Raw genomic sequence first — 13547 nt, 5'->3', positions numbered from 1 at the left:
AAATGCCAGGTGTTATTTTGACTTGTTTACAGACTCTAACAGTTTTTGTGACTGTTATCAGCCCATACCCTGCTTTATTAAACAATCATGCAGTATAGTGTTCTTGAGAAAATTATGACCATTTTCATGAAATTGACCAGGAAACTGAGAATTCCAGATGATGAAATGAGTTGTCATAAACTAATGATAATGTAATAACTTTTTTCTATTTTCCAGAAATTAAAAGTGAATGCTATGTAAAATATACAAAGCCTATTTATTAGTAGTTTATTTTGTTAAAATAGATATAAATATACATCTAGGACAGAAAAGCTGATTCATTATTTATAACCATAAAACAATACTTTTGTAAACATTCTAATATACTTAATGACTTTATATTATATAATCATATACTTTATTCTTCAAAGTAGATCTGTATTGCTTTTAGAGTTGTAGATTCTTTCTATTGCCCATTTCATGAATACTTTGGATTGTGTATACATGCTACAATACAAAAATATTTCACAAATAATGTTTGATTAGCTATTTTGAGGACATGAGTTTAATATGTTATTTAGGATTTTGTTTTAGGTTCTCTAACTTTGTGTTGTGATTAGAAAGAATTATCTTATCCATGTCTGGCCTATTAAACTAGCAAGTCTATTTTAAAAAGTATTTATTAATATCCAGGAAGAAGCTTATTTTAGGGTGGAAGTTAACTTAGGCCTAAATAAAACTGATTATTTTACCCTCTTCACTTTTCCCCCAGTTAAATTAAACTTTAGCCATAGTCTATTGAATAGTGTTCGTTGAAACCAAATTGAATTGACACCCAAAAAGAATTAGTAAGATATTTTAACAAGAACTAGTTCTAAGAATTGAAATATGTCCCAGTAAAATTTCCAGATTTTAAATTAATTAAAAAATTTCTAGGAGTCTTCAGAAAGATGTTATAGGCTATTTTTCCTAGTGGTTAGGAGCAAACACACAGTACATAGTGTTTAGTGCCCTGTAACCTGTGGCTAACAGAGGCTAATAACAAACCTCAGAGAAGGACTGGATGTTTCATTTTTGTAGCTCTTTCTGTCTTGGAATCTAAGTGGTTTGCAAACACTGCCCCACTGAGCATAAACTCAATGAAGTATAGTTATTTGTGAGGTAGAACACAACTGCTATTGTGTGCCAGTGCCCCACACAGATGAGTCAACTTGTTAACTAGTAACAAAATCGTTTGGTGCCTGTATAACAACTGGGGAGAAAGCATACCTCAAAACTGGACTCCCTGAAACCCTCTGCTGTCTTTTACCATGAACTTTATTTGGATATTGCCAATTTATAACTGATTGCATTTAGAGACCTCTCTTGGGTTGGTGTTTCTTAGAGGTTGTATCTGTACAGCAAGGTATTATATTGTTATGACTGTTGTATAATCTGTGTGACTTAATTAATTTCTCTAACTAAAAACTAAAGTAAATCATTTTTCTTGCAAGTAAGGGAGGGGAAAAAACCTTTGCATTTTGGAATAAGGAAATGTTTCAGTTCAGAGGTTAAATAGTTTTTGGCACCTGTGGATTGTGGATCTAAACCTATGTAATATTTCACTGTTAAGCCTATTAAGTGTTGATACCAATATGAGTTACTTCAAAACAATTATCAGTTCCTACTTTGGAAATGGTATTCATTTGACTGATTTGACTGGCTGACTGATCATGCTTATTAGATATGATAAGTGAAATAGATGAAAACAAAGTACTATATAAAGTAACCTTATATACTATTTATATAAGAGTCGTGAAGTGTACAAAGAAGGGTTAGTAGTATCCTCTGGAATTTGGAAGATAGCAGAAAAGTGCAGTTAAGAAAAAAAATGGAGGGAAATTTTTATTGAAGAATTTGAAGATAAAGAAGGACGTATTAAACTTGAAATCTGATTTCCAAGGTCATATAAAAATTTGATGAAAAGGTACAGTTGGAGGCAAACTGGGAAGTGGAAGCACAGGGCATTATGGGGATGAATACAGAAGAAAGATAAATGAAACAAGAGGTCTATGGGGCAGGAGACATGGCGATGGGTTTAGATGATACAAGCATGCCAGGAAGATTAGATCCAGCAGCCCCAAGTAGGTTGACCTCAGACTTCAGTTGATGTTAAGATATGTTCGAGGGACTTGTACTTTTTTGTGGTTGGGTGGATTCTAATAGTTTCTGTAAGAAATCAGAAGAATTCTGGATTGATTGATGTGGTGAGAAACTCATATTTAAACATGCTTGTATTTTTTGATATTTTTTTCTATTGCCCATTTCATGAATACTTTGGATTGCGTACACATGCTACAATACAAAAATATTTCACAAATAATGTTTGATTAGCTATTTTGAGGACATGAGTTTAATGTGTTATTTAGGATTTTGTTTTAGGTTCTCAGCACACACACACAAAAGCTAGACCTTTAAGAGGTGAGTTCTTAGAGGTCTAGCTTTTGTCATGTGTGTGTGCTGAGCTTGGTGGGTAGAGAGGTCTTGGGGGTTACCAGTTTGATATTAAGTGTCTTTCAGACAGTTGGTCCATTTCATCTATATCATTAAATTTGTGGTCATAAAATTGTTCATTTTATTATCCTTTTAATATTGGTGATAATTAATAATGATCTTTCATCCATTTCTGAAAGTAGTAATTTGTGTCTTTTCTCTTTTTTTTTTTAAAAAAAATGATCTTTATGAAGAACCAGCTTGTGGTTTTATTGATTTTTTTGTACTGTTCTTCTCTTTTCATTGGTGTCTGCTATAATTTATTTTTATTATTATTTTGCTTTAAAAACTGCTCTTCTGATTTCCTACAGTGGAAGATTAGATTGTTGATCTTTCTTCTTTTCTAACATATGCATTCAATGAACACTTTCCTCTAAGCACTGCTTTAGGCGCATCTCATAAGTTTTGATAAGTTGTACTCCTTAAGTTCAAAAACTCAAAAAAATTCTCTTCAGATTTCCTTGATGCATACGTTACTTAGAAATATATTGTTTAATCTCTTATGAAAAATTGTGCTCTATATATGTAATAAGAATTGTAATGCATTCTGCTGTTTTATATATACATATATATATAAATATATATATATATATATTTTTTAATCTGTAAATATTTTGAGTTTCATAAGCTATCTTTGAAAAATTGATTTCTGGTTAATTTCTTTGTAGTTTCAGAATATGCTTTGTATTATTTCTACTGTTATAAATTTGTTAAGGTATGTTTTAAGGCCCAAAATATAGTCTGTCTTTGTGAATGTTCCAAGAGAATATGAGAAGAGAGTATATTCTAATGGTGTATGGAGTATTCTATAATGTAAATTAGATGAAGTTGATTATTCGTGATCTTCAAGTCAACTATATCCTTATTGAAAATCCGTTTACTTGATGTGTCAATTAATGAGAAAAGGGTTTAGGAGTCCCCAGCTATAATAATGAATCCATGGATTTGGAATTCCTTGCAGTTCTATCAGTTTTACCCTCATATATTTTGATGTCCTGTTGTTAGGTTGCATATACACTGATACTTGTTATATATTCTTGGAAAACAGACCTTTCTAACATTATTGTCAGTCTTTAAAGTTATACTAATTTTTCCTTATTCTAAACTCTGCATTGTATGACCTTGATATGGTATTCCAACTTTCTTTTCATTAATTTCTATTTTCCTATTGCTTTATAGACAACCTTTTTAAAAAATTTTAAATGAGTTTCTTATAGGCAGATATATAGTTAAGTCTTGTTTTTTAAATTTACTCTGACAATGTCTTTTAACTGGTATTTTTTTGACCATTCACATTTGATTGATTTAGTTGGATTAATATTTATCATGTTTGTTTTCTACTCTTTGCATTTTTGTTTTTTTCCACACTCTTTTTTCTCTTTTTTGATTTTATTTGAGTGTATCAACATTCTTCTTTAATTTTTTTTTGGTGATTGCCCTAGAGTTTTCAGTATATATATTTTTTTACTAATATAAGTCCACCTTGAATAACACTCTATTGCTTCACGTGAGGTAAGGATGCTTCAAAAGAGAATATTTTCAATGCATCCTCCCTGTCTTTCATGATAGCATTGTTATTCATCTGACTTATCCATATGCTATATGCTGTAGTCATTCAATACATTGTTGTTATAATTACTTTAATTATATGTAGATCAGTTAACAATAAGAAAAAAATATTTTATTTTGCCTTTATTTATTGCTTCTTTTTTCTCTCTTTTCTTCCCTTCCTTTCTCCCTTCCTCATTCTGTATGACTCTATTTTTAAATTTATTTTTTTATAAATCAACAATTGATTATTTTATATGTTTATGGTATATAAAGTGCTATAATGATTTATAGATGTAGTGGAGACCAATTCAAGCTAATTAACATTTGTCAATACACTATTGTTATTATTAATTATACTCACCAGGCTGTGCTGAGATCTCACACAAAAAGTATGTCTCCTTTCTAACTGGGAGATTTTATTCCCTTTGGCCATCATCTCCCCATTTTCCTCACATCCCCAGGCCTCTGTAATTATCATTTTATTCTCTGCTTCTAATCTATGAGTTTGGTTGTTTTAGACTTCACATATTAAGTGAGAACATGTGATATTTGTCTTTTTATGTCTGGTTTATTTTACTTAGAATTACGTTCTTCAGTACAATCCATGTTATCATAAATTTCTGCATTTTCTTCTTTTTAAAGGCAGAGTATTATTCCATTGTATGTTTATACCATATATTTTTTTTCCTGTTCATTTGTTTTTGGACACTTAGTTTGACTTCATAACTTGTCTATTGTGAATAAGGCTGACATGAACATGGTAGTATAGACATTTCTTTGATAAACTTAATTTCAGGTCTTTTGGATGATAAATACCCAGAAGTGAGATTGATGAATCAAATGGGAATTCTGTTTTTTAGTGTTTTGTGAAAACTTGATGCAGTTTTTTGTAATGACACTACTAATTTACATTACCACCAACAGTGTAAAAGTTTTCTCTGTAGCCCACATACTCATCAACATTTGTAGTCTCACCTTTTTGATAATAGTGGTTCAGACAGATTTGAGATGTTACATCCTTGTGAATTTTAATCTACATTTTTATGACAATTAATGTTAAACATTTTTCTTGTATCTTTTGACTTTTTGCATGTCTGTCTTTGAGAAATATCTTTTCAGGTCCTTTGCCCATTTAAAAAAAATTATTATTGATTTGTATGAGTTCTCTTCACACTGTTGTTTTCTTTGCTGTGCAGAGCTTTTTAAAAGTTTAATGTAATTCCTTTTGACAGTTTTTGCTTTTGCTGCCTGTACTTTTGGGGTCAAATCCAAAATACTGCCCAGGCAAATATCAAGAAGCTTTTTTCCCCTTTGTTTTCTGCCAGTGGTTTTTACAGTTTCTGTTTTTATGCTTATGTTTTTAATTCATTTCAAGCTGATTTTTGTATGTAGTGTGAGATAAAGGATTCAGTTTTATTTTTCTGCATATCTATCCAATTTTCTCAACACCTTTTATTGAAGAAACTGTCCTTTTCCAACATTGTGTACTCTTAGCACTTTTGTAAAAAAAAAAACCTAATTGTACATGTGTGGTTCATTTCTGGGTTATTTTGTCACATTTATCATTGTGTCAGTTTTTTTTTTTTTTGGGGGGGGGTGGTAATACCATTGCTGCTTTACTATAACTGCAATAGAACTTGAAATCAGATAGTGTGGTGCCTCCAGCTTTGTTCTTTTTGCTCATTTTGCTGTGTTATTTGAGGTATTTTGTGGCAGTCATTCTTTGTTATGTAGAACTCAAATTTCTTAGATCGTTTTCCTTCTCCCTGAAGAGCATTAAAATATTTTTTATTGTTGTAACATAATCATATATATTAGTGGGATTCATTATGCTGTATTCATACATGCACATAGCATAATTTGATCAGTCTCATTCCCAAATACCTCCACGTTTCCTTTCCTTCTCCCTCTCCCTGATCTGCTTACTCTACTAATCTTCTATTATTGTTACTATTATAATTTAAATTATATTTATTAGTGCATTATAATGATATAAAAGCAGAGTTCATTGTGATATATTCATGTGTGGACATAGCATAATTTAATAGATTTCATTCCCCAGTGCTTCCCCATGTTCTCCCCTCTTCCCTTCCTCTCAATCCCCTTAATTAAGACCTATTTTTAAAACATTTCTCCTGAGCAGGTCAGCAGGCAATGAATTCCTTGGTTTTGCTTTTCTGAGAAGTTTTTATTTCTTATTAACTTCTGAACAATAATTTGCTGGATATAGAATTCTAGACTGGTGGTTGTTTTGTTTCTATCATCACTTTACTCTCTTCTTATTTGCAAAGTTTCTTATGAGAAATTCTCTGAAATTCTTATCCTTGTTATTAAGAAGGCATTTTCCCCTTCTTCTCTGGCTTCATTCAAGGTTTTTTTTTTTTTTTTTTTGTCTTTTGTGCATGTGGTATGCCTCCTTTTACAGTTGTTGGTATTTTTCCTACTTGTATTCTCTGAGGTTTGATATGTGGAATTAGGGTCATTTCTTGGCTATTACTTCAAATATTTCATAAGCTTTAGTGTCTCTTCTGTTATTCCAGTTAGGGATATGATGCACGACTTGGAATTGTCCCACTGTTCTTTGAGGTTTTTGCTCTATTTTATTCATCTTCTTTTTGGATTTGGAAGTTTCTATTAACCTAATTTTGTAAGTTCACTGATGTCCCAGGCTATCTACTAATATGTTCAACAGTGGCATTCTTTATTTCTGTTATAGTAGTTTAGCTATCTAGTATTTCCTTAAGAGTTTCGGTTTTTCTGTTTACATTATCCACCTGTTCTTGCATGTTGTCTGTCTTTCCCATTAGAACTCTTAGCATTTTATTGTAATCATTGTTATTTTAAATCTAGTAATTGCAAAATCTGTGTCATATCAGACTCTAGTTCTGAAGCTTGCTTTTTCTCTTGAAAATGCCTTTTGGAATGCCGTATAATTTCCTACTGAAAGCTGGATAGGATGAACTGAGTGATAAAAATTTGGGTAAACAGATCTTTAGTGTGAGGTTTTATGTTGTTTTGGCCTGGGTTGTGCCATATTGAATGTGTGTTGTAGCTATAGGTGCCAAAGGCATGAAATTCTAGTATTCTTGTTTTTTTTTTTCCTCTCTCTATCCTTTTTTGATATCTCAGTGAACTCCTTAGTTGAAGTCTATCTTGTAGCTCTTGAGCTGTCGTTGACTGCTGTTACACTGGAACACTGTCAGTAATGTGGCTAATTATGGGGAAGGGAAAGAATTCTGCATTCTCAGTTTTTAGTGGCCTGTGTCATGGAGCTTTTCTCTTTACAACTGTATTTGAGCTTCTCCCACTTAGTGAAACACAATGGCCAGAGGAGACTGGAGTTGGAAATTTTCCTTCTCCTAGGGAACATAAGACTCTGGAAATATCTCACAATGGTTACTTTCTCTCTCTCGCCATTCAGAGCCATGAGGGAATTTTTCTTGGCTCTTCCCCAAGTTTCTGGAGGTAAGACGCATGGAGGTGTGGGGGTAACCCTAAGACTATGTGCCCCTAGTATATTCCACTGAAGCTTGACCACTATTGCTAGCAATTTGTTAAAACTGCTAACAAAGTTAACATCTAGATATTACCATTTACTGCCTCTAGTAGCTTCTACTCCAGGTAAGCTGATCTTGACAATAAGTATCTGAATTCTCCTGTCTCTGTATATTTCAGAATGGAGATTTGCCTTGCAATCTCAGTTCTCTGATGAGTCTAAGAATAAAGTCACTGATTTTCATTGTGCCCAGACTTTTCCTTGTTTAAGGACAGGTGTGATCACTTACCAATTTTTTATATGTTGGAGCTGAAACTGAAAGTCCTAGAATTCCTTTTGTATTTTAATATTTTTGCTTTTCTTAATCTTCTCTGATTTTCACAAAAATGGTGAAGATCAAAACTGGTACTAATTATGATGATAATATCAAAAACAATATAATATTTTTACCTTAAATTGTATTGAGAATGATCAGAGAAGCATTAGGGTTGTTTAGATGGCTAGATCAGTTAATAAGTTTATCCTTCTGTCTTTTTATGAGTCCTGAAAAATTTATAAGGATCACTGAATGGAAAATTTTGGACACATTGATCTGGACTAGGAATTTGCAGACTTTTCCTGTAAAAAGCTAGGTAGGGAATATTTTAGGCCTTTTTGTAGGCTGTACTATCTCTGTTGCAACTAATCAACTCTGCAGTTGTCCACAAAAGCAGCCATTAGTAATGCTTAAACAAATGAGTATGATGATGTTTTAATAAAAGTTTATCTACACATATAGGCTCTGTGCCGGACTCAACCCACAGGCTCTATTTTACCAATCTCTGCCTAAATTTTGGCAAATAGTACAATAGTACTCCCACTCCCAGCCTCACTGAGCCTAAGCCAGTTGCTGGATATTTACCAGCATATTACTGGCCATGACTACTGTATATCCTTGTCTACTTATGTGTCTGATTTTTGCTACAAAACTATGAGGTTCTTAGAGTTTGGAACTTATAACCCTAGCACCAAGCACAATGCGTGGTGTATAGTTGTCAGAGAAATGTTTTTAGTCATTTAGTCCTTGACTCAAATTCTGGCTTGACCCACTTACCTATCTTTATGACATTGGTGTGTAACCTTTGTTTATCAGTAAAATGGGAATGATAATGCCAGCCTCACGTGATTATTGTGAGAATTAATAAAAGACATATATCTGATGCATAGTAGATGCAAAAAGTACTTCACTCTAAGAAGTAGACATAGATGCCATTAGAGTCCAGACTTATGCAGAACTTTGTATTAAGTATTTGACCACAAACTGGATGAGAATCAAGAATGTGGAAGTTATTTTTGTGTATGTATATACTTTTCATTCTTCCCCTGCAAAATAATGGGATAAATTAAGATAAATATGATATATAAGAGGCAGGAAGCAATCTCTCTGTTATATTTGGCTTTACTCAGACTCTTATTACAGTATCATGTCCAGTTTTACATTGCTTATTTTAAAGAGGATGTCAAAAAACTATATGTAGTATGTCCTGGGAAGAATCAACAACTATGATTAAAGGGACAGAAAATAGGCCCTTTGAGGCAAGTTTAAGGAACTCAGTTTATTTACTCTGGAAAGCAGACGGTAAAGGAGTTACTTAACTATCTTCAAGTATATGAAGGGTTATTATAAGGAAGATACTCTCAAGTTGTTCTCCAAATGCACAGAGGACCAAAAGAGGAAATCGACTTTTCATTTAAAGAAAATTGTGTTAAACACTGAAATGGACTATCAAGGGATGTCATGGAATCTCCATTTAAAAAAATTCTTTAAAAAAAATAGCAACAGATGGTTATTCATTAAAAAGCTTAAATGTTTGACCTCATGAACGTGAGAGACAGGACTGTAGACCTGCAGCCTTTCCTTTTTGTGTGATATGATTTTATTTTATTTTTATTTTTTAAAATATTTATTTTTTAGTTGTAGTTGGACACATTATCTTTATTTCACTTATTTATTTTTTTATGTGGTACTGAGGATCGAACCCAGGGTCCTGCATGTGCGAGGCGAGCACTCCATTGCTGAGCCACAATCCCAGCCCTGATTTTATTTACTATAATTTGCCAAGCATATCTTACAGGAAAATCACTTTTGATAAAATTATACCCTGGGTTGCATTATATTTTAATTACTGGATTTATATTGAAAGAACATTTAGTATTATTTATGTGCTAGGATTTATAATAAAGTCAGTTTATGTATAAAAACTCTACATTTTTATCTTTTATATTCTACTTGATATATCTGAAGCATAATTGAAGAATATTCATAATTAATATTTTTTAAGTAGTACATTACAAATATTCTGTACCTCTTTTGTGACAGGGAATCCTCTTAGTATATGATATTACAAATTATCAAAGCTTTGAGAATTTAGAAGATTGGTATACTGTGGTGAAGAAAGTGAGTGAAGAATCAGAAACTCAGCCGCTGGTTGCTTTGGTGGGCAATAAAAGTAAGTTCTTACTACTTATTTATAGTAAAGTTTGTTTGCTGCTGTAAACTGAATATTTGTGTCCCCCTCCTAATTCATATCTTGAGACTCAAATCCCTAACATAATGGAAATTGGAGGTGGGGCTCTTGGGTGGTTGTTAATAAAGAGAATGGAGCCCTCTTAGATGAAATCAATACCTTTATAGGAACAGAGAGGAGAGAGGTGGTCTTTTTCTGCCATGTGGGGTTATAGCAGGAAGGTGGCCGTCTGTAAACTAGGAAGAGGGCCTTCACCAGATCCTGAGTCAACTGCACCATGGTCTTAGATTTCTCAGTCTCTGAAACTGTGAGAAATAATGTTGGTTGTTTAGGCCATCAGTCTGTGGTATTTTGTTGTAGCCACCTGAACTGAGAACTTACAAAGACATTTGACTTTTTTTGGAAGCTGTTTCCAAACTGGAAACAGTAGAAAATTCTTAAGAGTGTGTTCAGTCTTTTCAATAACTTTATTTTCATAAATGGTATCTGTTCTTTGAAATTCACAGTATACCATGTAGTGTACATCATATTGTAGTAAACATCTTTTAAATGCGTATTAATCCCCCATTTAGGCATTACAGTGTGGTAATGAATATGTACTGTTTAATAACTATTTTGATCTTTGCTCTCTCATAACTGCTCTGCTGGTTTTGGCCAATTCCTGTGAAGGTAAGTTCAGTCCTGACTCTGTGTGTTTTGGCTTCCTGTGGTCTAAGGAAGCAGCATGGACTATTAAGAACAGCAACACAGCTGTAGAGTTTATGATATTGCATTGCAGCTTCGGCTCTGTCCCTGAAGTTTTGAGATGCATTTCGTTAAATAATCTTCTGTTTTAGAGAAGGAAGCAGTGTCTGCATAGAATTTTATATGCATTGTTTCTTGCTCCAATCGCTTATGAACTTCCTTTTCAGAATTTTTGTGGTTTGTTCAGTGGTTTTTGTTTTGTAGTTTTTCTTTTTGAGAAAGAGTGCTTTATATTAGGAGAGGAGCAGTCCTTGGTAAAAATTATGGATAGCCATTTTTTGATATCTGTTTCTCAGGCTATGAGATATATCATATAAAATTTTAAAACTAAAATTAGTGCAGGACTGCTATTTGGTTCACAGGAAATGAATCATCGATAAAGGCTTTCAGATATGAAATATTAGATATGACCTGATATTCTCCAACTTACTTGAAATCAGAAAGAGAGGAAAAATTTCAAATTGTATAGTAGAGGATGTAAGTCAGGAACTGTTTCCTAACTACAAGGATTGTTAACTCAATACCCATGTATACTGCCCAGAGAATTACTTTCTCCAAAGGTCTTTGAAAATATAGTAATTTTTTCTCTGTAATTGTTTAGAAAATAGTGTTTCCTGTATAGCCAGATCAAGATTTATACATTGCTGATTGTACACACTGAGATGAGCATTTAATAAATCTAAGTCTTAATTTAAAACCATTGCAAAACAGGCTTGGATGCCATTTCTCTTAAGAGTTAAAAATATATAGTATTCACTAGAAAACAGTATTACATATCACAAAATGGCATGATCTGGATAGAAATTGTACTTTTTGAGTTTTTAAAGGTTATGTCAATGGGGCTGGAGTTGTAGCTCAGCCGTAGAGTGCTTGCCTCATCCATGTGAAGCACTGGGTTTGATTCCTAATACCACATATAAATAAGAAAATAAAATAAAGATCCATCAACAACTAAAAGATATTAAAAAAAGTATGTCAAATTTTCTCATCTGTTTTATAAATAATTATTTTTAAATGAATCAGTTGCTTTTCAGTTCATTGAAATCTTCCTTTACAAATCTTCAGTTTTGATGATCTTAGGTTCTGTTTCTGGATTCAGCTTTTCATTTTAGGAGATAATTTCTTAATTGTTTATCATGTTACCAACACATTGGCTTATACTATGGTGAAAGTTATGCTTTATTGGGGGTTTCCCATCATTTATGGGAAATTATAAAGGGAGGAGGGGATTAATTTTTGTTTCTTTCAGAATATAATCTAACCACCATCTGAGATAATGGTATAGTGGGGCATAATTATGTACATTGTTACATGTTTATGCTATTTGTTAGGCATCCACCACTGATCCCTGTCAAAGACAGGAAATCAGACTAAATGAGCTATGAACTGGGCTGGTGTTGCCATGCCCAGGTTTTAAGAATAAACATTTATATGTTATTTGGATTTTTTACAGAAAATTAATGCAGTATTTTACTTGAGATTTAATAGTATAAAAGTCAGTTTTTTTCCCCCCTTTTGGCTTCGCTGTAACTACTTTCTTACATGTTTTTATAATATTCTCTTTCAGAATGAGATCATAGAGTATGCAGTCACATAGACTGTTATACATGTAAAATGAAGAGATTCTAGATGAACATTTTCCAGGATATTGTTTACTGTATAATCTGTCACTAGCTCAATTTCATGTGATCATGTAATGAAAGATCTTTCTGCAGTTAAGAATATTAGGGGTTTAACTCTGAGCTTCCTCAATATTTTATGATTTCTGTTTTCAAATTGATGTTACATTAGTATGATATAGTAGTATGTATTCATTTTCTTTTTGGGAATATAATTACATTAAAAAGCAATAAATTGGGTCTAGTGCTGGGCTCAGTGGTAGAGCACTTACTTGCCAGGCATGTGTGGCCTGGTTTAATCCTTAGCACTGCATAAAATAAAATAAAGGTATCGTGTCTTCTACAACTAAAAATATATTTTAAAAAAACCAAAAAGCAGTAAAATTCACAAAGACTTCACACATTAACTAAAGGAAAAACAAGAGAAATATGATAGACATTTAAAACTAGATTATTCTCAACATTGAAACATAGTCATCTGCTTAAATGTGTTTTTTAACTGTTGTATCCCGTTTTTTGCAACTTAAATAGAAAACAAATATTGAAAAGAAATATATGTAGTCTGTTAAAATATTAACAGCAGTAGTCAGCTTTTAGCCAGAGTTAGTAGAAGGAGTGTGTGTTTGTGTGTGTGTGTGTGTATGTGTGTATGTGTGTGTGTGAACTTTTTCCATGCAATGAGCTTATATTTAGTAAGTTATAAGATTATTTGCTTTTTATATCAAATACTAAACTTGAATTGAGGATAGAGGGTAGTCTGATATAAAGATGATTTTTTAAAAAATGAAACATTTAAGTTTTTTTTAATTTTTAAATTTTAGTTTATTATATATGACAGCAGAATGCATTACAGTTCATATTATACATATAGAGCACAATTTTTCATATCTTTGGTTGTACACAAAGTAGAGTCACACCATTCATGTCTTCATACATGTACTTTGATGTCTATCTCATTTCACCGTCTTTTCTGCCCCCATGCCCCCCCTCCCTTTTCTTCCCTCCCCTTTACCCTATCTAGAGTTCATCTAATCCTCCCCCCACCCCACCAACTACATTATGAATCAGCATCCTTAAATCTTATACATCCTTATATCTTGCCGCAGCCTGGCTGGGCAC

General features: G+C 32.6%; 1 protein-coding gene across 3 annotated transcripts in view; it reads left to right on the top strand.

Moving 5' to 3' along the window:
- The window catches only part of Rab28 (RAB28, member RAS oncogene family), an 81261-nt gene that overhangs the window by 12618 nt on the left and 55096 nt on the right, over positions 1-13547 (top strand). For all 3 annotated transcript variants that reach the window (XM_015481966.2, XM_015481965.2, XM_048784199.1), the window contains exon 4: positions 9918-10047. In XM_015481966.2, coding sequence (XP_015337452.1) covers positions 9918-10047 — 130 coding nt within the window. The remainder of the gene's footprint in view (positions 1-9917; positions 10048-13547) is intronic.

Source organism: Marmota marmota, unplaced genomic scaffold (assembly GCF_001458135.2).
Source record: "Marmota marmota marmota unplaced genomic scaffold, marMar, whole genome shotgun sequence".
NCBI lineage: Eukaryota > Metazoa > Chordata > Mammalia > Rodentia > Sciuridae > Marmota > Marmota marmota.
The sequence above is the reverse complement of the archived record's forward strand: the minus strand, read 5'-3'. Positions and strand labels throughout refer to the sequence as shown.